The sequence below is a fragment of the Anastrepha ludens genome, chromosome 2 (assembly GCF_028408465.1).
Source record: "Anastrepha ludens isolate Willacy chromosome 2, idAnaLude1.1, whole genome shotgun sequence".
NCBI classification, from domain to species: domain Eukaryota; kingdom Metazoa; phylum Arthropoda; class Insecta; order Diptera; family Tephritidae; genus Anastrepha; species Anastrepha ludens.
The window spans coordinates 54,576,003-54,601,641 of NC_071498.1; the positions used below are offsets into that span (position 1 = coordinate 54,576,003).

At 33.7% G+C, this 25,639-nt stretch overlaps 1 protein-coding gene across 1 annotated transcript in view; it reads left to right on the plus strand.

Annotated features, from left to right (window-relative positions):
- The first annotated feature begins 272 nt into the window (after positions 1–272).
- The window catches only part of LOC128871317 (esterase B1), a 66,042-nt gene continuing 40,675 nt past the window's right edge, over positions 273–25,639 (plus strand). The window contains exon 1 of the mRNA XM_054113326.1: positions 273–467. Within this exon, the coding sequence (XP_053969301.1) occupies positions 421–467 (47 nt within the window). The 5' untranslated portion in view covers positions 273–420. The remainder of the gene's footprint in view (positions 468–25,639) is intronic.

The window sequence follows — 25,639 nt, forward strand, 5'->3', positions numbered from 1 at the left end:
TTATAGTAATTATATTAAAAAAAACGTATAAAAACTAAAAAAAGTGTTTTCAAAAATTATAATATAAAACTAACATTTTACAAAAATATATAAAAACTAAAAATTAAAATATTTTGCACAAATATATTAAAAATAATAATTTTTTACAAAAATATATAAAAACTAAAAGTAAAAGTATTTTCCAAAATTATAAAAAAAATATAACATTTTACAAAAATATATAAAAACTAAAAATACAAATATTTGAAACAATTTTTTTTTGTATAAAATTTTAAAAATAGTAGATTTGTGTTTTATTTTTGATTAATTTTTGGTTTGCTCATTTGATTTAACTTCCGACGAAAACAACTTCGTATCAGCAAAGTGTCATAAACTTCTTGTAATTAAAACAAATAAAGCAACAAAAAAGTACAAAAAAGTATGTCATTTGATATTCCATTTGGCGACCAGATGCGCATTGCACTGAGGTAAGTGTAGTTGAAAAAAAATATCTAACTAATTTGCAGTCACTAATATTGGCTATTGGCTCTTAAAGCCAGCTTTAGAATTCTATCTCCAGTTGGCATATATTTTATAACTAATTTTAGCTCTGTAAAAATGTATGTTCAACCCTACTTTAGCTACACAGCAGAGTTAAACATGAGATATACTCCCACGTGCACCGCCAATTACTTGTTCGCTCTCACAATTACTATTTCAAATTACCCTATTTCCACGTTTCCACGACACATTTCTTATTCAATGTGGCACTTGTTTTGGCTTTGTTCTTTTTTTCAGTTTACAATTTCAATTCTCGCATAGTTTTACGAGTTTTTCGCAACCCGGTTAATAATTACTACAATCAGAAAAAACTATCAGCTCATCCGTAAGTTACATTCTAAGAGAGCGCCATGTCAAGTGATCCAGGAGTTTTGACATTGTCACCGATTTTTCTAAGCGTTTGGTTATCTGTATGCTTGAGTAAAGTGAGAACTGAGACAATTCTAAAAAATTATAAATTTTGAGATTTTTGGAAATTCATTTACTAAATATTGTATAATTTCAAAAAATTTTTTGTTCACCATTTGTAGAAAACATTTGGTTTTTTGTCTTTTGTGATAAGCAGTACACTTAGATTTGTTTGCTTTTTTTTCTTTAATAGCTAATAACTTTCACAGATTACTGAGCGTATAGGCCCATCACAAAGGGGTGCGTTGTATACGTTGCGGCAATGAATTTGGCTGATAGCAAAACATATTATGTGTATTTGAGTCGAAACAGCCGCATACCCTCCGACTAAAAAGTACGGGGAATGTTTAATTTGAACGAACCGCGCATGTGGGAACCGGTTCATATTTTTTTCTTATGTTGGCAGGACTGTAAGATACACATCTGTCACTTTTTAGCGCCATCGGATCATTTGAGAGATGCTGTACATCACAAACGGCCGGAAATGTGGGCAAACAATTCTTGAAATTAGCATGATGATAACGCACCACCGCACCGAGCCCAAATTGTGCTGAATTATTTGACCAAACACCAAGTAAATAGCATCGTGTAAGCACCGTATTCTCCTGATATGGCCCCGTGCGACTTCTTTTCGTTTCCTAAGTTGAAGTTACCACTTCGTGGAAGGAAATTTCAGTCGATAGAGGAGATCAAAGAGAGTGCGATGAGGCAGCTGAAGGCCATCCATTCTTCGGCCCACCAGGGCTGCATGGAGGACTGGGTTAAACGTTGGGATATGTGTGTTGCTTCAGACGGGTCATATTTTTGAAGGAGATAAAATAAATTTGCCTGAAATTTTACTCTGTTTGGTTTTATTTAAACATTCCCGGTACTTTCTGATTATAGGGTACGTACCGTACACTATGCCGGATTGCACAAAAGCTGACAACTTTTTACTTTTGCTGTACGGCAAGTGCGACAAAAATGACAACTGCTTAAAGAGGAGTAATTTTGTATCGCGCAAATTTGCATCGATGTTGTTTATTATTATTTTTTTATTAGATGCAGAAAATAAATTGATTATAAATTAATTGAGTCAATGCAAATGCACCCTTACATTTTCAATAAATGCTTGAAAGAGTAGAGAAAACGCTAGGGTTAACCAAATTGTTCTAAAAAATTAATGTGCACCCCGATCTCGAAGTTTGTGCGACCATAACTAACCACCGTCTAAGACTGCCATACATTTTTTTAACGCTCTTTCCCTTCAATAAGCATTAATTTTATAATATATTTAACAACTATCAAAAAGCCGACACAACACACAACGACATTAACACCAACGGTCGCAAAGGACCCATTTGTCTACGGACCTTAACTGTCTAAATTTTAATGAAAAAAAGAAAAAACTGAGGGAGGATTTTTTTTCAATAAGGACAGAAAAATTTGTTTTTGCAAAAATTTTGAACAAAAAGTTAATTAAAAAAATTGTATTAAAAACAAAATTTTTGTTTTTAAGTATCTTAGCTGTAAAAGAAACTTAGTCACAGTTCTTTTTCTTAATTGGCGCTATAACCGCTTACGCGATATTGACCGAGTTTAACAAAGCGCGCCAGTCGTTTCTTTCTCGTGCTAACCGGCGCCAGTTGGACACACCAAGTGAAGCCAAGTCCTTCTCCACCTGATCTTTCTAACGCGAAGGAGGTCTTCCTCTTCCCCTGCTACCACCAGGTGGTACCGCATCGAATACTTTCAGAGCCGGAGCGTTTGTATCTATTCGGACGACATGACCCACCCAATGTAGCCACTGGATCTTTATTCGCTGCGCTATGTCTATGTCATCCTAAAGATCATACAGCTCATCGTTCAATTGCCTGCGATATTCGTCTGCGCCATATGTTAGGACGGGCATGATGAGAGCCTTGTAGAGTGTTAGTTTTGTTCGTCGAGAGAGGACTTTTTGCTACTCAGTTGCCTACTTAGTCCAAAGTAGCACTTGTTGGCAAGAGAGATTCTACGTTGGATTTCTAAGTTGACATTGTTATCGGTGTTAATGCTGGTTCCTAAATAAACGAAGTCCTTTACAACCTCGAAATCATAACTGTCAACAGTGACGTGGGTGCCGATACGCGAGTGCGCCGACTGTTTGTTTGAAGACAGCCACCAGAGCCATTCGCTTTGCCTCTTTATCCAGTTTGGAGAAGGCAGAACTAACAGCGCCGTTGTTAAGGCCGATGATGTCAATATCATCGGCATACGCCAACAATTGTACGCTCTTATAAAATATTGTGCCTGAGCGAATAAAGTCCTGCAGCTCGTACGATGCTCTTCAACATCATATTAAAGGTTTGTCTCAGTTATACAAATAAAATAAAAATAAAATCTGAGGGAGGACGTTTCTCAATAATGACTAACAGCAAGTTTTTCACAAAAAGTTAGGACAAAAAAATGCAGTAGAAATGTATTTATTTAATTAAAAATTCTTTTCCTTTTTAAATATTTATTTTATCCTAAAAAATGTAAGAAAACATTAGCATTGAACACTACCTGGAAACCTGATCTTTTCAGTTCACCGAAAACCACAGAAAAAAATATACTAAACTTAAAAAAACATATTTTGTTATCAACTTGAAGATGTTTGGTTTGATTTTCATTTACAAGGAAGTGCAAGTTTCAAATGACTAGAAAATAAATCAACGTTATTGATCATTTTTTTTTTCGCGAGGTTTCACGTCTTTTCTTCTATTCAAAGTAGATGCTCATATTTTTTAATATGCAAGAAAAAGCCAGGACTCTAAACGTGGGCTAAAGAACTGCATACCCAGAAATATATAAAAATTCTGGTTAAGAAGTTGAAAGTTTTGAAGAAATTATATACATATTTTGCAGCTTTGCGTTATATTGTATAATTTTAGTGGTGTGCTTATACTTACACAATGGAACGTAAGAAATGGGACAAATCGTAGGTGTTGCGAAGTAACAGTGGTTAGGGCAAGTTTATTTTAAATATTTATGTGAGGGGCCACTTTTATTTTTTTTATATCTTAAATATATATTTGAGTTGCCTTTGTTCTGTATATCTTAAATGCCTACTTGAGTTCCCATTTGTCCATTTTTATTTTTATTTATTTTTTGTTCTTAATTTGTTGGCGCAACAGTACGCTCGCATAAGCGAAGTCCGAAGTGCCTGTTTATTTCTGAGACTACAAAAGTTTGATTAAATCAGCTTAGTTGATATCTCTATTGTGTATTCAAATTTGCATTCATATTCCTTTGATCGTTGGATAGCCTTTTGCAAATGACTCTTCAGAATAAATTACTACTATTCGTGTCTGTCAAACATGTGATTTGCAATAAGTTTTACTGCTATCAAATACAAAACGAGAGGGTAGTTACTTAAGGTCTTCTATGCTTTAGAAAATAATGCTTTAGTATGTACAAAATGGAAAAATTATGAACATAAATTGGTATTAGTTATTTAATTTAATAAAAAGCAAAATACTTGTGCTACACAATTTTTTCAGTTTAAAAATGTTACAAAATGAACGGACTATTGCCGAAATTACCACAAACATTCGATAAAGATAAAAGTGGGTAAGGAAAACATTTTAAACATTTCATAAAATGCATTTAAAAAATTTTCCAACAAATTTTGAAGAACTAAATTTCATTATTTTTTAATTGGTTTATATACTTTTTCAATCTAAAAAAACCAAAAACAAAAAACAAAAATTTTTAAATTTTGAAAAGATAGCGACATTTCGCTTTAAAAATCTCCATACCGAAGTTTTCAATATTGAATAAATCTCAAATTTATAAATTTTATTCACCTTTTTTCTTAAATTACTCCTGATTATATTCAAGCCTGAAAATAAAACAAGTTTTAAAAATATGTAATAAAAATTTTCATAAAATACATTTAAAAAATTACAAAAAAGTTTTGAAATGCTAATTTTAATGTTTTAGAAAAACCAAATTTGTTTAAAAAGAATACTTTACCTTAAAAAATTAAAAAAACAAAAACTTTTAAAATTTTGAAAAGATATCGAATATCTTTCGCTCTAAAGACTCTATACCGAAATTTTTAATATTGAATAAAACTCAAAATTAAAGATTTAATATTGAATAAATCTCAAAATTTTAAATTTCGTTTTATTTTTAGTTTTGGTTTACTACTTACTATACTCAAGTCTGCAAATAAAAGAATTAAAAAAAAATTATTGGAGGTTGAATTAGTTTTAAAGGTTTTTTCGAAGATTTGGGGCTTTATTGTGAAAAAACGGTACAAAATATTTTATTCGAAGTATTGGCCATCGCTAGCTACAACTTTCGCCCATCTTTCGGGCAATTTCCGGATGTCGTTTCTCCAAAATTCTGGCCGCTGCTTGGCTATCCATGACTCAACCCATAGTTTGGTAGCCTCGTACGAGGAGAACCGCTGGTCCGCCAAATCGAGACTCATATGCCGGAACAAATGATAATCGGAGGGAGCTATGTCTGGACTATACGGCGGGTGGGGTAACACTTCCCAGCCAAGCGTTCCAAGGTATTTTTTGACAGGATGAGCAACATGCGGCCGAGCGTTGTCATGTTGCAAAATAACCTTGTCGTGCCTTTTTACCGTTTCCGGCCGTTTTTCTTCCAATGCCCGGCTTAAACGCATCAATTGCAGTCGGTAACGATCCCCCGTGATTGTTTCACCCGGTTGGAGTAGCTCAAAATATACGACGCCGACCTGATCCCACCAAATGCAGAGCATGATTTTCTTGCCGTGAATATTCTGCTTGACCGTCGACGTTGATGCGTGGCCGGGCAAACCCCATGATTTTTTGCGTTTTGGGTTATCGTAGTGGATCCATTTTTCGTCGCCAGTCACCACCCGATGCAAAAAACCCTTCCGATTTTGTCACTCGATCAGCAATTCGCACGTAAAAAGTCGCCGTTCGACGTCGCGCAGCTTCAACTCGTACGGGACCCAATGTCCTTGCTTTTGGATCATTCCCATCGCTTTTAGACGCTTGCAAACGGTTGATTTATCAACGCCCAATGATTCAGCAAGCTCTTCTTGGGTTTGGCACGAGTCCTCGTTTACCAATTCCCCCAATTCCGCGTCCTCGAACTTTTTGGGCTGGCCAAGACGCTCCTTGTCTTCGGTGTGAAAATCACCACTTTTGAATCGTCGAAACCAGTACTCACATGTTGAAATCGACGGAGTATGGTCTGGGTAGGCCCCCTGCAGCAATTCACGGGCTTGGGCTGTATTTTTTTTTCAAATTGAAGCAGAAAAGCAAAGCTTCCCGCAAATTGCGTTTCGACGGCACGAAAGTTGACATACTCGGAGCACGAAAACACTGCGTTGTTTATACTTCAGCGAAATGACAGATACTGATAAACAAAGCCTAGGGATGAGGCTTTGTCATGAATATATATTCAGTATTGCCAACGCGATAAAGTGATAAATAGCGCCATCTGTGTGTCACCTTTAAAACTAATTCAACCTCCATAAAATAAATTACAAAAAAATTGTAAAAAAAATATTTTCCAAAAAATTTTGAAAAAAAAAATTTCATTTTTTTCCAAAAAAATATATTTAAAAAGGAAGTTTTATCTTAAAAAATAAAATTTTTTTTTTTTTGGATTTTGAAACTTTTCATAAAATACATTTAAAATTTTAGAAAAAAAATTTTTTTTTTGTTTTGTTTAAAAAGTATATTTTATCTTAAGGACTTAAAAAACAAAAAAAAATTCTAAAATTTTGAAAAGATATCTAATGTCTTTCGCTTTAAAACTCTATACCGAAATTTTCAGTATTGAATAAATCTCAAAATTATAAATTTTTTTCACTTTTTATTTAGTTTACTCCAAGCCTGTAGGTAAACCAATTAAAAAAAACTGTTGTATAAAAAATTTCATAAAATACATTTAAAAAATTAAAAAAAAATTGTTCCAAAAATTTTTTAAAAGCTAAATTTTAAATTTTTTCCAAAAAACAAAATTTGTTTAAATAGAATATTTTATCTTTAAAATTTTGAAAAGATATCGAATATCTTTCGCTTTAGAAACTCAATATCGATATTTTTAATATTGAATAAATCTCAAAATTATAAGTTTAGTTTAAATTTTTTTGGCTTACTCCTTATTATACTCAAGCCTGCAAATAAAAGAATTTTTAAAACAATTAATAAAAAATTACAGAAAAATGTTTTCCAAAAAATTTTGAAAAAGAAAATTTCTTTTTTTTCCAAAAAATTTAAAGTAAAAAACTAAGTTTTATTTTAAAAATTTTTTTAATTTGAAACTTTTCATAGAATACATAAAAAAATTTCCAGAAAAATATATAATTTTTTTTTTTTAATATTTTTTAAAAGTATATTTTATCTTAAAAGCTTAAAAACTGAAAACAAAAATTACGAGAAAAATATTGCATAAAATAAATACTTCTAAAAATTACAAAGAAAATTTTCGAAAAAATTTTCAAAAACAAAATTTTAATTTTTTTCAAAAAACATCGCTTAGAAAGTATATTTTATCATAGAAAATTCAAAAACAAAAATTTAAGTTTTTTGAAAAGATATCGAACATCTTTCGCTTGAAAAAACTCTACACCGAAATCTTCAATATTAAATAAATCAGAAAATTATAATTTTTTTCAAAATTTTGTTAGTTTACACCTTATTTTACTCAATGTTACATTTCAGAAAATTTATTTAAAAAATTACAACAAAATTTTGAAAAACTAAGCTTCATTTTGTCAAACAAGAAAAAAAATCTATAAAAAGCATATTTCATCTGAAATAATTAAAAAAAAGAAATTTTTAATTTTCTCTCCTTAAAAATAAATCTCAAAATTATAAATTGTTTTTCAAAATTTTTTCAGTTTACTTGTTTTTGTATTCAAGCCTGCAAGTAAAGCAGTTTTCAAAAAAATTTAACCACACTGTCCAAACTATTATACTTGGATCACTTGACATGGAATCGTTCAATCGTGAAAAATTAAAGATCATGAAAATTTTCATATTGAAAAAGAAGCCTAAGTATGTAACAACTAATATATTTGTCCAAAATATACTTAATTTTTCACTTATTTTTGCAATAGAAGTAGAATTTCAGTAACTCATAAGGAGAAATTACTAACCGTTGATGTGAGTGGAAAATTGCAAGTAATTTATATGATTTCGATAAGGGTTACGAACACCGGCCGCATTTGCTTCGCATCTGGTAAAAATGCAATTCACCTAAAGCTAATAAAAAGAAACTAATTTTTTGTTGTATTGCAAATTACTGTAAATTTTGTACCTTTGAACCACATATGACTCGTTAATAATCTTTATCTGGCAGACATGAATATGAATACTGTGCCATTTAACTAAAAACACGCCTCTGCTGTGTAATTCAGTTTCGCCCGCATTTTTACACTTTTACACTTAAATGGTAAACTATTGAAATGTGAGAATTGTTCAGCATTCCAAATTGATAAGCATATATTTTTCTAAATTTCACATAAACCTAAATTTTATAAACATTTTCATTTATGGTAAAACTAAAAATGATACCTTCACACCATTTCAATCATATTGTGCGAGTAAATCTTAGAATACATAAAGTATATCTCTCAACAGCCACCCACCGGCATTCGCTGATGTCGAGTAATAAAATGCAAAAAAGTAATAAAACACTTCAACACTAATCAATTTTTGTTTACATAGCAGACACACTAAAATTTCTGTGTATACAGTAGAAATTACCATTAAATTTTTCTGAGTCGCTATTTTATTATTAAGGCCAATTTAGAGAATTTAAAGATATTGACGTATAAGAAAAGAGAAATACAGCACGAGCAAAGAATAGCATCTTCATGACAATAAACATTTTAAATTGATTACAATTGTATGTGCATTGTATGTACAAGTATATAAAGCTTTGTGCGGAAATGAAAATTACGGTTTAAGTTGCGTAGGATAAAAAGTTTGAATTGAGTATAAACTTAGAAGTAGATGAATTTAATAAAATAATTTTTTGTTTTAACTATGTTATAAAGCGCTGCGCTCAACGTTATTCTGCACTTACTTCCTGTGGATATTCAGATAAAATTCATTGCTGCTCAGAGTGCTATTAGGTTGAAGGAGATTGGCCTTTGGAGACAACTTTCTGTAGGACATAGTAGCATCTTGAAGCAAATCTCCCCTTCCCTCTCTATCTTTCCGAGCAGGCAAGATTGGAAAGAGGGAAGAGGCGGTACGGATATACATATATACCTCTATTTTCACTGACGGATCTAAAATGGTTTCTGGAGTGGGGGTTTACTCAAAATCAGCCAGCATTTCGGTCTCCTTTAAACTGCCGAAAGCAAGCAGCGTTTTTCAAGCAAGAGGTCTTCGCGAACCTGCAGGCATGCAAAATGCTTCGGGATCGCTGTTGGGAAGGAGACATTAATATTATTTCCGATACTCAAGCTGCGATCAAGGCCCTGTCGTCGCCGTATTGCAGTTCTCTTCTGGTGAACTCCTGTAAAGAGGAACTCAAACATCTCGAAGGAAACATTTCACTTATCTGGGTTCCTGGGCACAGGAATATAGAGGGAATGAAATTGCCGATGAGCTTCCCAGGAAGGGGTCAAAGGAACCGGTTCCAGCTGTCCCCTTCTCAGACATCGGTGTTCCCTTGGTCATCGTTGAAGGGAAATTACACAATTTCTTTCTAAAACAAGCGCAAGACAGATGGAGATCTGTCTCATCGTGTGCTATTTCGAAAACCCTGTGGCCTCAATACGATAGAAACAGAACGCTTCAGGTGATGTAAATCCCCCGCCATTCTATTTCCAAACTCATTGGGGCGTTCACTGGGCACTGGGTGATCGGTACTCATGCGGAGAAGCTTGGAATTCCGTACAACCCCTATTGCAGAAGCTGTGGGGATCCTGCAGAGAAAGAGACTGTGGAACACTTTCTCTGTAAATGTCCGGCTCTGGCGGCTAGGCGCTTGAGATTCCTTATCGTGCCCTTTGGGGATGACTTGGAGAAATTCTCCAGCCCTTTTCTCTTCTCTACTACATCAACAGCACTGGATGGTTGTAGACGGTTTTTCTCTTCCCTAAATCTTTTCACATTTAGTGGTCCACATTATGCTATCAAAACGGCACGTAAGTGCTGCTTGAAGTGTACCTGGGGTATTCTTGCCATCTTACCTACCTACCTATCTATGTTATACTCGTAAAGCCATAGGATTTTTTTCAAAATTTTCCATTTACCCGTTGTTGCTTTTGTAGTAGTTCATCAAGCTCCGTCACTAAGTTGAAGTCCCCGGTTTTCATCGTAAATCTCATCTAACGATAGGCCCAGAAAACATGCTGCATCGACAGGTTAGGTCCAAAGAGAGAAAGGTGTTAGATGAGTAAGTTTTCTTCGGGGGAGGATACAAATGTCAGAAATATTTCAATTGGTACCGTCGCACCATTGATATGTAGGGCATGGTTTCACTTAAACAAACCTCCCTTTTCGGCTGCCTTGCACCGGGTACTGCATATTTGTATTACACCGAGCTGGAACGCTGATTGTGTCTATTGACCACAATAGGAATCTGCGTCCGCGCCCTCTGCCTGGGATGCTTGAAGGTAATACTTCGAAGGTAGTCTCCAATTACTTCCACTGTAGGTGGGATCCAGACGAACATCGATAATTCGGTAATGCTATGACCAATACCGTCTTGTCACTTGTATGGTTTAGTCGTGAGTGATAAACTTAGTCGACCTCACCTGGAACTATGGTTCAAAATGAATACAGCCTCAGGCGTCATAGCTATCAGCCCGGGGCCGATTCTAGATATTCTGAATGTATATATGTATGCTAAAATAACGAGTTTCACGAGGGAGCTGAAGCTTTTCGTCTGCAATGGGTAGTGGTGGAACTCCAATGACGGTATTCGGGGATCGGGAGGTTAAGAAGGTGGTAAAAAACTGCTGGTGAATGTTGTTTAATGGCTGCCAGTAAACTGCGTGTTCCAGTAGTTGTAGTCGTTTTGATGATGGATCTCGTCACTATAGTTGAAGAGATGTCTTCTGACTTGCCTGGGAGGTGGCCCAGCCCTCAGCAAATACCTGCAGGGGTGGCTATTGCGTTAGCAAACCAGCAGGAGTTGTTTGCGGATTAATTAGGAACACAGTAACGTTGTGGAGATGTTTTCGAGCAGACATTAGAAGGCACACGTGGCTGTCCTGATGACAGAATTCCGACAGGTCTGAAGCTTATTCCACGGCGAATCTCTAGTAAAACTGTTCACTTATCCGTCATATCACTTGCTATTTTAATTTAGCTTATATACCGTTATAATTAGCAAAAACAAAGAAAATTGCATTACAGTGATTGAAAAAGTGAAAGTAAGATTTACGAATAGCTGAAAAAGCTTTATATTTCGAGAATGCTTTGCTTTTTTAAACGTCTGAAGTGACAGACAGAAAAAGAACTGGTCGTCCTCCCGTTGTTTGAACTAGTGCAGCCATAAAAACCGTTCGACAAGGAACTCTCTGAAGTCCCCTTAGAAAGTAGAAAATAGAGTCCAGGGAAGTGAATGTATCGACCAGATCCATGTTAAGATGAATTAGAGATGATCTCCACATGAAAGTCTTCCGTCGCTCAACTGGTAATCTTTGGCAAGCGCAAGCACGTTCTTCGGTGCCGCATGATCAACGGCCAAGAAAATATTCTTTCCACAGATGAGAAAATTTTCACTGTTGAAACATTTTTAATAAGCAAAACGACGAAATCTTTGTTAAAACTTCTGGAGACGCCTCCGATGCCACCATCCAGCCTCCGTAATGTTTTGGGGGGTGGTGTCTTGTAAAGGCGTCACATCTCTTCATTTCTATGAAAAAGGAGTTAAGAGCGAGGCAAAAGCATACCAGGAGGATGTCTTAGAAGGCGTGGTGAAGCAGTTGAGGTATACTCTCTTCAATAGAGAGTTTTGGGTCTTGCAGCAAGATTCCACTCTAGTCCATAAGGCAAAAACCACCCAGCAGTGGGTAAAAACCAATATTTCTGATTCATAGCAGCAGTAGATTGACTGTCAGCTGAGACCATTGGTCTACAGTTTGTGATCAGAATTGAAGAACATAGGAGATAGGAGACATGGAGAGTCTCAAACAATCTTTGGTTTGAACAGTGACGTTAACACCTTACTTGACTTGTGGTGCGAGGCTACTTATAAATAATAATAGCAATTATTGCTTTTATTTGATAAACTAGGATATATTTCAAATATATGTAGTAGTTTTTTCAAATGTATGGTGTACATAGAAATATTGAACTTTCTTATCTAAAAAAAAACTAATAATTTGTAGACAAGCTGATAATTTTACTATTGATATTATTCTAGTCAATGATGATTTAATATGATTTTGTTTTATTAAATCCCCAGTGTCAGAACTAAAATATTTGTGTACTAGTTTAGGTTTTGCCTGCGGGGACTGTCTGGTCGTAATGGTTATAGTTTCGGCGATGATGATACGTTGAGCTCAGCTTCAAGTTGTGCTGTGCATCTTGATGTTTTCCCGCAAATTGAGGTTTTATGAGTGGCTTTTTGCAGCATAAATTTGCTCGAAAGCTTGTCATTGTCTACCGATGTACTACCACAATTGGAAAAAAATCTATCCTCTCATTTCAAATTATCACTCTCCGTACACTTTTCTCACAATGTACAGCGAGCTCAGACCAACCTAATGGTAGTTGCGCGCAAACGCATTTGGTGTGGGATTGTCAATGACCTTAATCACTCCACCGTGTATTAACAGACTGCTCCGCGGCAGCACTGAGTCCACCCGCCGCATTAATCTCAAATAAATCAACACGCAACTAAAAGTTAATCACTCTATCACCCATCTAATAGCGCCTTCCCTTTCACAAGCCTTACACTCTTTCTAGGCTAATCAATCTCTTTCATCCAATAAAAACGCACTTTTACTTATGACGAAATATCCCAACATTCGGCATTCGTATGCCTGGAGGTTTGGACGGCGTTTGGGATGAGTAGCGTTCAAAGTTATGACGTGTATTCGTATTTTGTTCTTGTTGATTTTTTATTAGATATGAAGAATGAATAGAGTGGTAATTGGTAATAGGTCGCTTTCGGCCTTGTCTGTAAAGTTTCGCAGACGCGTTTATACCAGCTTCTCAATTATTTAGAGACTTGAAATTCAAAGTAGACACACTAGGTGACGAAGGGTCATCATGATTGGAAAATTTTCTATTATGATCTGATGTGCTAGTCAAGATTTTTTAAGACCCCAAAAATCACCAATTTTTTGAGAAAAATAATCGATTTCGACGTAAGTTTTGTTTACGCCAATAAAGTCTTTGAAATCCATTAATCTGAAGTTTGAGGCGGAGTCCCTTTAACACAGAATGCCCCATATATGTAATGAGATATTTTTTGTCAGCCGGAAAAAAAAAATTATCATAACGTGGCTGAAAATTTCAGGTAAAAGTAGATCTTTTATTTGAAGAGTGAAAATCGATATTAATTGTCGGTATGAGCTAACTCACCACCACGACACCAAAGAATAAGTCCCTTTGAACTTTGTTAAATTAGTAAAGTGTTGAAATTTACTGTAGGTAGGTCTAGAAACATTTAAGCTTTTTTGATGATAAATCTATTCATTAGCAAAATTAGCCGTCTCCAGCCATCCATAAATCCAAATTAATAACACATGCGAAAATTCTTTTTCAAAGAGCAGAAAAAGCAAAAAGGTAGCCAACGGAAAATGTTGCATCACTGGCAAAACCCGTAGAAGAAGATGCATCAGCTGAGTTTGTTTACACATCTTTGTACTGGTAAAAAAAAATACCTAAACAAACTTTATACACTCACATTTTTTGTTGTTAAATATTAAATTTTATCGTTTTTGTCTATAAACTACACCGACGCAGATCAGACAGCAGACAAAAGCGTACAAAACAGCAGATTCCATAAAAAATAAATTTATTTGTTTACAATAATTCACTCAAATATTTTCAAAACAAATGTTTTCGTGATGGATAATTTTTCGTGATGGAAAATTTCTTCAGCACAAAACGAACGTCTCACTATCAACGAACTGTCACTTTGCTTTCACTAACTTTTTGAGTGATGAATAAGTTTTTAGCATTATCGAACGCCTACTTGCAAAAATTACTAATAACTATTGCAAATTTTTGCGTTATCGAACAGAATTAATAACTGTCTACGATCTGTAGAAGTTAGCATTGAAAAATGTGACGGAAGATTTTTTCCAGCTTTTCATTGAGAAATCTTATTCACTCAACTCTCTTTAAGACGTTACGATGGAATAAAAGTTTGAATTATGGTCATATCATTTTTGATATTTTTCTTATGCTAATTTTTAATGATTTCTTTCTAAGAAAATTTTATCAATAAAGAAATTTAAGAGATCCACCAGAGCTAGGTAAATATTGTAGTTATTTGCTGTTATATATTGGTTCAAGCAGCTTCTTGTGCAATAAACATCCAAAGTTCCAAGTGAAAAAAGTAATAAGATTCTGTCCTCGTATCTAGTAACTCGAAATTACGTAGAAACTTATATAAATACATATATTCTTATCGTTACATTAAGGAGCTAAACGGAATAAGTTTTTTTGTTTCTTTTTCAAGCAATTTGCATGAGTTTTGATCTCGTTTCAACTTAGCTGAAGATTCTTCATTTCGATTTCCAGATGCCTTCTCAGGTGTGAGTTGGCCTTTCTCTACGTCTGCTGCTTTGTGGGTTCTATGTAATGGCTCGTCTTTAAAATCATTCGAATAGATTGAATCACCTTCTAGGAAAGCATTTTGGTTACACGAAAATTTTGGTTAAAGAAACGTTCGGGACAGCAAACGGATCGCTGTCATAGTGCAATACTGCCTTCCTTCCTCATATCTCTCTCGATAACTTTCACTTTTTCACTGTTGGTTTATTTTTTAACACCTGATTTTGCTTGTATGGTATTGACAGTTTTTCCCGCAAATAAAATGATTTAAGCTTTTGAGCTTCTGAAAGAACCTGCTTGTCAGTGCGGCTTTGTGAGGAATATATCAATATTAATACAACTTTGTTTTTGGTGTGTTTTTTTTCTTCATCTGTTAGAGGACATCTTAAACTACATAACTAATTCGGCAATTGCGCGAATCGTTCCTGAAATTCAAAGCGAAAACACTGACAAATTATTGTTATTTCTACTATTTTGCATAATTTTGAAAAGAATTATGACCAAATAAGTTGAAAAGGCCAAACATTTTAAAACAAATGGTAAATATATTGTATCTTTCGGGCGTTATGTGTTTCAATCTTTTGTAAGAACTGTCCGCATATAATTTTTTAAAATTTGTTTTGATTTACTTCTCAGGAAGAGTCTAATTATCTATACATATGATGTTGCATGTATTACGCCCATTTCCAAATCCAAGATCAAAATTTTGCACTAATTTGCTGTACATATTTTAATCAGGAAATATTACCGGTAATCATTATTTTTAAAGCTAAACATCAAAGCTGCCAAATATAATAGTTTCGAATATCCCTTAACTCACCAAGTGAGTTGAGTGAATTCTGGTGTCTGGTGATTTTGAGTTTTTCAATCTGTCAAAAAAAAAAAAAACGAAACTCAGAAATTAATTTTTATTTCTGAGAAAAAAAATATCGCTCAGGAAATGGGTTGCGATCAAAAAATAAAGCTCGAAGTCTAATCACTATTTTTGATGAAAAAAATAAAACTAAAAAATTAAGCATTACTTCTGCTCAACAAAATTAAAAAAATATATGAAAAATAACAATTTTGCTTATGAAAAAAATAAAACTGTAAAATTAAGCAGTAGATACTTTTGCTCAATAAAAAAATATAGCCCATAAATAATGATAAGTTTTGAACAAATAAATGCCACTCACAAAATAGTTATTATTTCAAAGCGAAAAGGTTACACTCAGAAAATAAAACAACTCGATATATTCTTTTTTTATTTCCAAGTAATATTACCCAGAAATATATTTATATCATATTTTTATTGATAGGAAATTTGAAAACCTCAAATTCATGACTAAATATTAATAAAACTTATAATAATTACGGTCTCTGAATTGAATATAACTGGACAAGTTATGGTTATTGCCTTAGGCAACCTGCAGGAATTACGGAGCACAGCCTCAGCTATTAATAAAAATATAAGAAAAAATCTAAGGGGGATGGGGGCTCTTTTCAAAAATGCCAAAGATATCCTTGAAAATTTTTCATTAAAAAAAGTATAATTTTCATATCTTAAATTATATTTTATTAAAAAATTGTTTCGTATTTCTACACTTATATTTTTTACACTGAATAAACGTTACATCATGTTAACGGAGCTATGAAGTAAGGAAAAAAACCTAAAAAATTTGATTTTGTTTTCCCAAAAATTTTTGTTTTCCCAAAAGTTTTTGTTTAAATAGAAGATCTCATTAAAAAATTAAAAATTATAAAAGTTACAACAATTTTAAAATGAACCGAAGTTACTTCAATTAAAAGAACTCTCCACAAAAATGTTCTACACTGAATCAATCTCAAATCATATTAATGGACCTATAAAATAAGAAAAAAACATTGGAGTCTTTTCCCAAAAATTTTGTTTAATTAAGAAGTTTTATTATAAAATTAAAAAACCAAATTATAAGATGAGATTAATTATGTTAAAATGTACTGAAAATAATTCACTCTAAAAACGATTTACCAAAGTTCTCTACACTGAATCAATTCAAAAGCATAATAATGGAGCTATAAAGTAAGAAAAAACCTAAACAAATATTTTTTATAAAATTAAGCAAAAAAAAAAACCAAAAGTTAAAATAAACCGAAGGTACTATATTTCATATTAATATGATTTGGTTTTCCCAAAAATTTTTTGTTAAAATCTGTGGAGCATAGGGCCGAGGTGAAACATTTGAACCGAGTTCGCTAATTCCTTTATCTCCAGCCATGATTTAAATATAATGCTATATTTTATTATAAAATAAAATAAAAATATAGAAAATTGATAATGAACCGAAGTTATTTAATTCTCAGAAACTCTTTACCAAAATTTTCTACACTGAAAATATCTCAAAATTATAAAATTTTTCAACATTTTTTCGATTTACTTCTTATTATACTGAAGTATATAAATAAACCAATTTCTAACAGAACGGACAACACTGCCCAAAACACCTACTTGGATCACTTGACATGGAAGCACTCACCGGTGAAGTTGTCAGCGTTATTGAATCGAGCTGTAGGATGTATAAGTGCGTAAGAGTTATTATACAAATTTTAATCAACGGAAAATTTAAAAACCGTGAATATAGTGACATCTTGAACATATTTTAAACCCAACTTAACCCTCTATTAGGCGCGCGGACTTTGCTCACTCGGTTAGGCGCGTGGACTACGTTCGTAGTCCAACTTATTTTTCTGTTGTAATATAATATTTTATAAAAATTTTTTTTTGTTTTTGCTGATAAACGTTTATTTATATTATTTTAAACGCCTAAAATATATTTACACCTACTTTTACTTAGCTTTCGTTACAAAAAAAAATTAAAACAATTAATGGCAAGTTTTTCAAATGTTTGAGAGTTGAGAATGAATTAAAGTTTTTAATAAAAAATCACTCGAATTCATTCTTATAATAATAAACTAAACTTATATCTAATACAAAATGACCAGTAAAAAAATATAAGGGTGTACAAAAGAGTAAACATAGTTGAAATATAGAACATATTTTATTCTGCCAAACAGGCGGTGCACACATCTCTCATATGTTCTTTGCATGCATATTTACTAAATTTTTGGAAAATTCTTCTGGTGGATTTATTACGACTCCTTGAGCGAATACAATTTAACTCGGGTTGTGGAGGCGGTAAGGGGTTTTCTAAACCAAGTAAATGCCGGGACCGGCGCCGCACTTCTTTTGACTCGTTTGGAACGGTTGATCGTTCTTCAATTTCAGGTGTTATTAGCTTCCAAGCAATCATTTCAATAAAATCAAGTCTTAAAACTTTTTTTCATCTTCATTGTCATCTGATTTTCTATGGGTCTGTAATAGCTTCTTCTTCAGCCGAAGAAAGTTCCTATTCAGAGTCTTTTTAATGATCGCTACTTTCTACGACGTTGTCGTCTAGTTCATCTTCATCTGCTTCATCTATTGAACCTTCCTCTTCGCTAGAAAGCTCATCTAACCATTTCGTCCAACAGCAGGATCTGTGTTATGTTCCAAACGATTTTTTTTGCATCAGACATTTCAATCTCTATATAAAAAAATACTACTTTCTGTAATGAAATAGTTGTTGCAGTGAATGGTCTCTAATTATGAAAATACTAAGATTTATAAATAATTATATTTTTGGAATAATATAACTTACCTAGGTGTTCCAACAGACAAACTTTTCAATTGTGCACTCTGTAAAAAATGTTACGTAATTAGGCGCGTGGATTACAATTGTAGTCCACTCGTATTTAACTTCAAATAAACGGCCTAATCGTGGGTCTACCCTTTTAATTTTGTACTAAATTAGTAGTTCTGCATATTATAGACAGCTATGGAAACGGGAATGGACATCTTCAAGCTAAGTTTAAATTGATTACTGATTAAAGATGGGTGGATTACATATGTAATCCACGCGCCTAATGGAGGGTTAAATGTTCATTAATTAAACATTTAGAGGCTTGAAATTCCACTTTTTCTTGTTTGCCCCAAACTTGTAACTCAGCTACTCCTAAAGTCTTTTAAGTACACACTCATACATATTTACTGTAAGTATATAATTTAATAACAAGTAGCTGGTTAGTTCTAAAACTGACTCACCCTAATATACATACGTGTGTATGCATGTTTACTTAAGCACAGCTAAGTGCATTCCAACGCTTCACACAAACATTTCAAAACATTTATATATTATTTAACAGGTGTTGGCGTTGTGGTAGACAGTTCAGCAAATTAGATAGGCACTTTGTAATTCGTGTACAATATTCACATGTACCCAGTATTTATACACACACATACATATGTATAGTGCTATACACATGCACGCAGGTGTTTCCCAATTGTTACAATGGTAACATCAAATTTCAAATGTGTCCTGCGGCTGCATGCGATTTCCACATTTCAAACCGTTGAACTTTGAATTCCGTCCAGCTATTATATATGTATGTAGCTTATGCATAGCAAAGTTTTGTTGCTAATCAATCATAATTACACGCAAGTAGTGGAAGTGTAGCAACAAACCATTTTGGTTAGGTATTTCGATATTTGCATGCATTTGCCACGTCATGTATGGCAAAGTCGCCTGTGAACATTTTGTTAATTAAAATTAATTTTATAGTGAACAGGAAAAGTGTGATAATGCAGCCTGAACTGATGAATTGTAAATGGAAAATGAAAATAATTAAATAAAAAATACGGATAATTTGCCTTATTAGATGCGCAATTTGTTTCCGCCGTTTTTGTTTTATTTTATTTTTTATTTTCTTAAAGTTTAAGTCAGTATTTGTAATTGTTTGATTTAACTATATTTTAAAAGGTAATTTAGTACTAGGATTCTAGAAATCTGGTCGGAAAAACTGCTTACGGTTCGTTACTTGACGATAAAGTTAGCTTTGGCGTCTACTGTAAGAAACCAAAAGTAAGCGTTTCGGATCGTCTTTTCCATCACTGTAGCGTATTTCAGACTGAAATGCTCGCCATTAATGAGGTAGGAGTCTCGTTAGGCAAAAAATGTGACTGACTTTAGAGAAATCAATATTTATTCCTTAATTATTCATTAATTCCATCGTTGCTCGCTAATGCCGGGTATCTCTTAACGAGATTGCAGAATATTTCCAAATCCATTTAATGTGAATGTCAGAGCATAGTGACTTACCAGGGAATTGTAAGGCAGACGAATTAGCGAGAGAGGGCACTACCACTTGCCTTCCACTTGGTACGTAACTTGAGGGTATACCCCTCTCAATCTACAAACTGTGTGGCACAAGTATCATTGTCACTTCAGCCAACAGAAGATAAGTTGCTAGTCTGGCATATACCACTAGAAAAAGAATTTGGCCAGAATGGGCACTTAAAGCACTACTTAATCGGTCAAGGAAAATCGTATCTATGATAGTTGCTTTAATCACAGGACACTGTCTCCTTGGCCAAAGATTAAATGTGCCTCATTTCGAATGAAAAGGAGGAAGAGTCTGTTATCTTCTTTTTCATTGTCCTGATTCTTTTTTTTCTTCCACTTCGAAAATTGAGCGATCGGACAGAAATAATTTAAATCATAATATAAGCCTATATATAATATCATACATAGATTCACATACATATAAAACCGAAATACTAGAAAAATTAATAAATAATTAAATAAATAATTATTGTACAATCCTTAAGATAGATTATTAACCATATCACAAAATGCTTCCCTATCTGTGACAACGTTCCATAACTCTTTTGTATTTCTTAACCGATCAATTTCTAATCCTTTAAAAGTTGTCGGTTTTGATTTATTCGCCGTTGAACTTCGAGATCCCTGCACCACCGACAATTGGCTTGCCAATAGATGTGGATACTTTGGTCATCATTCTTGAATGAAACCCACGTCCTTAAGAATACATAGGTAAGCGTCAGCCAGCCCAATGGGTTTGCACTTAAAACAAAATGGTTTAGCGAGGTTGTCCACATTTCAGAATTCCACACCTTTTAAAGCGATCTTGCAGCGATAAATTTTTTCACTTCTTAGGAGTGAAAACGTAGCGCAGCCAGAGAATGTGACGTCAATAGGAACAAGTAATAATTGAAAGGAACGTCTATAAAGCTTGCAACGTTACTCACTTTGCAATATAGGGCCGCTCCTTATCATGCTTTGGTATCCGTTTTTTTTGTATTTTTTGATAATGTGGTAGTTTTTACTTCAGTGTTCAAGTCAAACGCATTATCTGCATTCGATGTGATGGTCTCACTCGATTCTAATATACAGGGTCCGCCACTCGAAGTCTAAGCAATTAAAGCAGGCCATCAATTTAGTTTGGATAATTACTTTTATTCAATTGAAAGTTAAAAATGTGTGAAAATAATACAAACTTAAGAATCAATTTTCTTTTGCTCGATATGGCCACCTTTTCCTTTGACTATGGGCTTGAGTCGGCATAGAGTCGGGTATTTTGACCCACTCTCGGACAATGGCTTTTTTCAGCGCCTCGAGACTGGTGAATATTTTAGTTTGGACCTTGCTCTCTGAAATGGCCTAATGAGAATAATCCATCGGATTCACATCTGGTGAATTTGAGATCCATTGTGTGGACGTTATGAAGTTCGGAACGTTTTTTTTTAGCCATTCTTGGTTCACTCGAGCTTTGTGAGACGGTGCCGAGTCTTGTTGAAATGTCCATGATCTGCCACCGGAATCTTTGTCTGCTCACGGCTTCAAAGCAACCTCCAGAATACTTTCCCGATAATATTTCGCATTTAAATTGACGCCATAATCGATGAAAATGATTGGAGAGCGCCCATCTGCGTTTACTGCGGCCTAAACCATTACTTGTCCTGCCGGCGGGTGCTGCCTGCTGGTGGCCAAACGATGACGAAAATTTTCGTATGAATGGTCGGTCAAATAAACCCTATCGTTTTAAGAGTTTACGAATTGTTCAATTTCAAAAATTTTCTCGTCAGAAAACACAATGTTCGGAACATGGAAATTGAACACTTTTGGCCAAGCGAAACAATTCCTTTCCTCTCCCAAGTTTGCCTTTTTACTGCTTTGGTGTGAGATCATGCGCCGTTTGGATCTTGTGAGGCTTGACTTTTAGATCATTTTTCAGTATGCGGTGGATGCTACGGTCAGATATTTTCAGTTCTTTCGCCATGTGATTGGCACTTGGTCGGGCACTTAGCTCAAGTCGCTTCTTGACTTTTTGAACGAATTCACTTGACGTTGCAATATTTTGATGACCACCTCCATGACGTTTCGCTATGCTACCAGTTTCATTGTAACGACTAATGGTGCGATAAAGAAAAATTTTATTTACTTAATGGCTGGTTGTATTTTTCCAGCCAAATATAACGCAATCACACTATTACGTTCGAAATCTATTATTAATTTTTTTTTTGCGTTTACACTCAGCAAATTGCTTCCGCGCTCTTGTAAACAATACTCTGGACTGTCACTTAGTCAACTAACAGATAGCTGATGCAAGAGCAGTCTGAAGTTGGTTACACTTCGAGGGCTGGACTCTGTGCATATATATGTACATTGCCTTAACCACTATTACATTTGAACTCATTATGATTTGGCCTGCAAAATTTTATTTTTTTTTTATTTTATATAAAAAAATTTTTTATAAAACATAGTCCATCATCATCATTGTTTGGCGTTATAGCATCTTGTGTACTCCATTGCTCTGTCCGTTGTCGTTTCCTTCCAGTTCCTCAGTTTCAAATCTTTCATTACATTATCTATCTATCTCGAGTTTTGTCTTTCTCTTGCTGCATTTGCAATATTTTCCTTTCAAAATACAGAGTATGCAGATATTTTTTGAAATATGAAATCCGTAACAACGGCGAAACTTGTAGAGTAGAAGCAGAATACCCAAAAAAATTGGTTGAGTCCATGCCACAGAGAATTCAAACAATAACTGGTAACAAATTATACCCAACAATGTGCTAAATATCTTCAAATTTTAAAAATTTGAAATAAATATTTATCTTTTTTAACTGTATCATTTAAGCTGGGGTATGAGTCCTCTATATGTTTTTTTTTTGTTTTGTTTTTTGGATTGCAAAGAAGTAAGTGGAAACTGTTTTGTATTTTATGTTGAGAAATGAAATCAAGCAAAATAAATAAGATGCCTGCATACTTTGTTTTTGCATTTGCGTAAAATATAATGAAATATAGAAAACTTTGCAAAAAATTCGTAGCTGTTCAGATAAGCTGTAAGTAGCAGTATTGTGGTAATTGCTCGATGCAGCTTGAATTTCGATAATGTCTATAGAGAATTGTAAAGATTTTAGTAAAATTCATATAACTATATTTCATATTTTTTTTTTGTTTTTATTTTCAAGCTTCGCAAGAATTAAGCTTTTTGGCTGGCAGTGGAGACTGAGCATTCATTGATTTGAATTGTATATTATATATTGAAGAATCGTCGCGAAATTTTATCTATGTGCATTCACAAATTTTTTAGCAATATTTTCATATTTCTTGATAAAAAGCAAATTATTGCACTATTTTTCATACTAAATGTGTGTGAGGCAATGCTCAACTCATTAGGTGTAAATGTAACTGCAGATACAGGTTGTGTCAGAAAAAAACCGCGATTATCGCGATTATTCATGAAATATAAAAAATATACATATATTTAAAAAAAATTTACATGAAAGTACTTGTATTAAACCTTTTGGCTTATACAACTAATATTCTTCAAAATAGGACCCTTGAGCGTCAATACACCGCTGGTAGTGGTCCTTCCACTGCAGGAAACCTTTTTTAAACTCATCCGCCGGAATCGCGTTCAATTCGGCTGTCACAGAGTTTTGGATCGCCTCGATGGAGTAGAAACGCCTCCCCTTCAGCTTTCTTTTCAGGACATGTCTGGGCTATAAGGAGGGTGGGGAAGTACCGGAACCCCCATCTTGGCCAATGCAGAAGTGCAGAGGAAGGCGGTGTGCACCGGCGCATTGTCGTGATGAAGGGTCCAATTGTTGACGAGGTCGGACCGAACCCGGGCGTGGCGGTTTTTCAACCGAAGGAGCACTTCTTGGTAAAATGCCGTGTTTACAGTGCTTCCTGGAGGCACAAACTCCTTGTGGACTATGCCTCGAGAGTCGAAAAAGAGGATCAGCATGGTTTTGACCTTGGATTTCGACATGCGCGCCTTCTTGGGTCGTGGCGACTGGCTCGTGTGCCACTGGGCACTGGACAGAGATTGGTGGACTCGTGGACTATCTTTTCGACAAGATGCGTTTTCATAATTTTCCACATATTTTCAATGGGGTTGGCGCCTGGGGACTGGGAAGGCCAGCCCATTACTGTGACGCCATTTTCTTGTTTTCATGTTTCTCAATGTGTTTTGTAAGAGCAGTGGTTTTGATGATGTCAGTCGACGTTCGATGGTGTTGATACGCACATCTTTTCCCTTCAATATTTTTGTGCCCTTATACCGTTGATTCCATATCACTACAAACTATTTTGATTTTTTAATGACTTTTGCAGCCGGGGCTTAAGATAATTTCGACCCTTTCGAATGCGTACAAAAAAATACCGCCTCAAAACGCTTCGCGTACTTCTCACTCATTTTTTGTTTGGTTGTGTTTACGGGGTAGTTTCGAACGACAGTAACCTGAGTTAGCACTGGCGTCGTAGCCCTTGAGTGGGACTAGCAGAACGAAATATATCATGAAGTTACAAGAAAAAAACCGGTTCTTTTCTTCTGACACACCCTGCATATTTACTAAATAGTTGATGTCTTTCTATGTAAAGTGAGAATTATGGTTTTTTGCCATTGTTTTGTATACTATAATGTCTCATTTATGAGAAGCTTTTTAATAGCGTGTCGAAAGATGACCACGATTAGGAAAAACACCTTCTTTCCATTAGTCGATGTTTCTAGTACATAATGGGTTCTCGCGCACAAACTCATATGTTTACGGTGAATTTCCGATCAAGTGATCCAAGTATTTTGGGTATTGTCGTCAATTTTTCTGAAAGTTGGTTTATGTGTAGGTTTGTACAAGTGAGTATAAAAAGTAAAACAATTTGAAGCAAAATTAATAATTGTTTAGATTAATTCAATGTTGAAAATTTTGGTAGAATTTTTAAGTGAAATATATTCGATTATTTTCAACATTTAAAATTTGTTTGCTGTTTTTTAATTTTTTAGGCTAAAGAAACTTTTTAAACACATTTTCTTGAAGAAAATATATTTTTTCTTTTTTAAATTATTAGGGACATTTTTTTATGTAATTTTTGAAAATTTTTTGAATATTTTCAACATTAAACATTTTTTTTTGTTTTAATTTTTTAGATTAAAGAAACTTTTTTAACAAAATTTCTTGGAAGCAAATAATTTTTTTTTTTATTATTAGGGAGCTTTTTAATTTTATTTAAAAATTATATTCGATTATTTTCAACATTTAAATTTTTTTTTTGTGTTTTAATTTTTTAGGCTAAAGAAACTTTTTTAACAAATTTTCTTGCAAACGAAGAAAAAAAATGTTTTTTTAAATTATTAGGGGAAGTTTTTTATGTAATTTTTGAAATATATTATGTTAGATTATTTTCAACATTTAAACTTTTTGTTTGTGTTTTAATTTTTTAGGTTAAAGAAACTTTTTTAACAAATTTTCTTGGAAGCAAATACATTTTTTTTTAATTATTATGGAAATTTTTTTATGTAATTTTTGAAATATATTCGGTTATTTTCAACATTAAAATTTCTGTTTTGTTTTTTTAATTTGTTATGATAAAGAACCTTTTAAACAAATTTGCTTCGAAGCAAATATTTTTTTTTTAATTATTAAGGACATTTTTTATGAAATTGTTTTTTTAATTTTTTAAGTTAAATAAACTTTTTAAACAATTTTTTTTGGAAGCGAACAAATAAATTTTTTTTTTCAAAATTATTGGGGAAATTTTTTGTATGTAATTTTTGGAATATACGTATTTCATGTCACATTTACTCACATGATACATTTTACTTTTTGTATAAAAAAA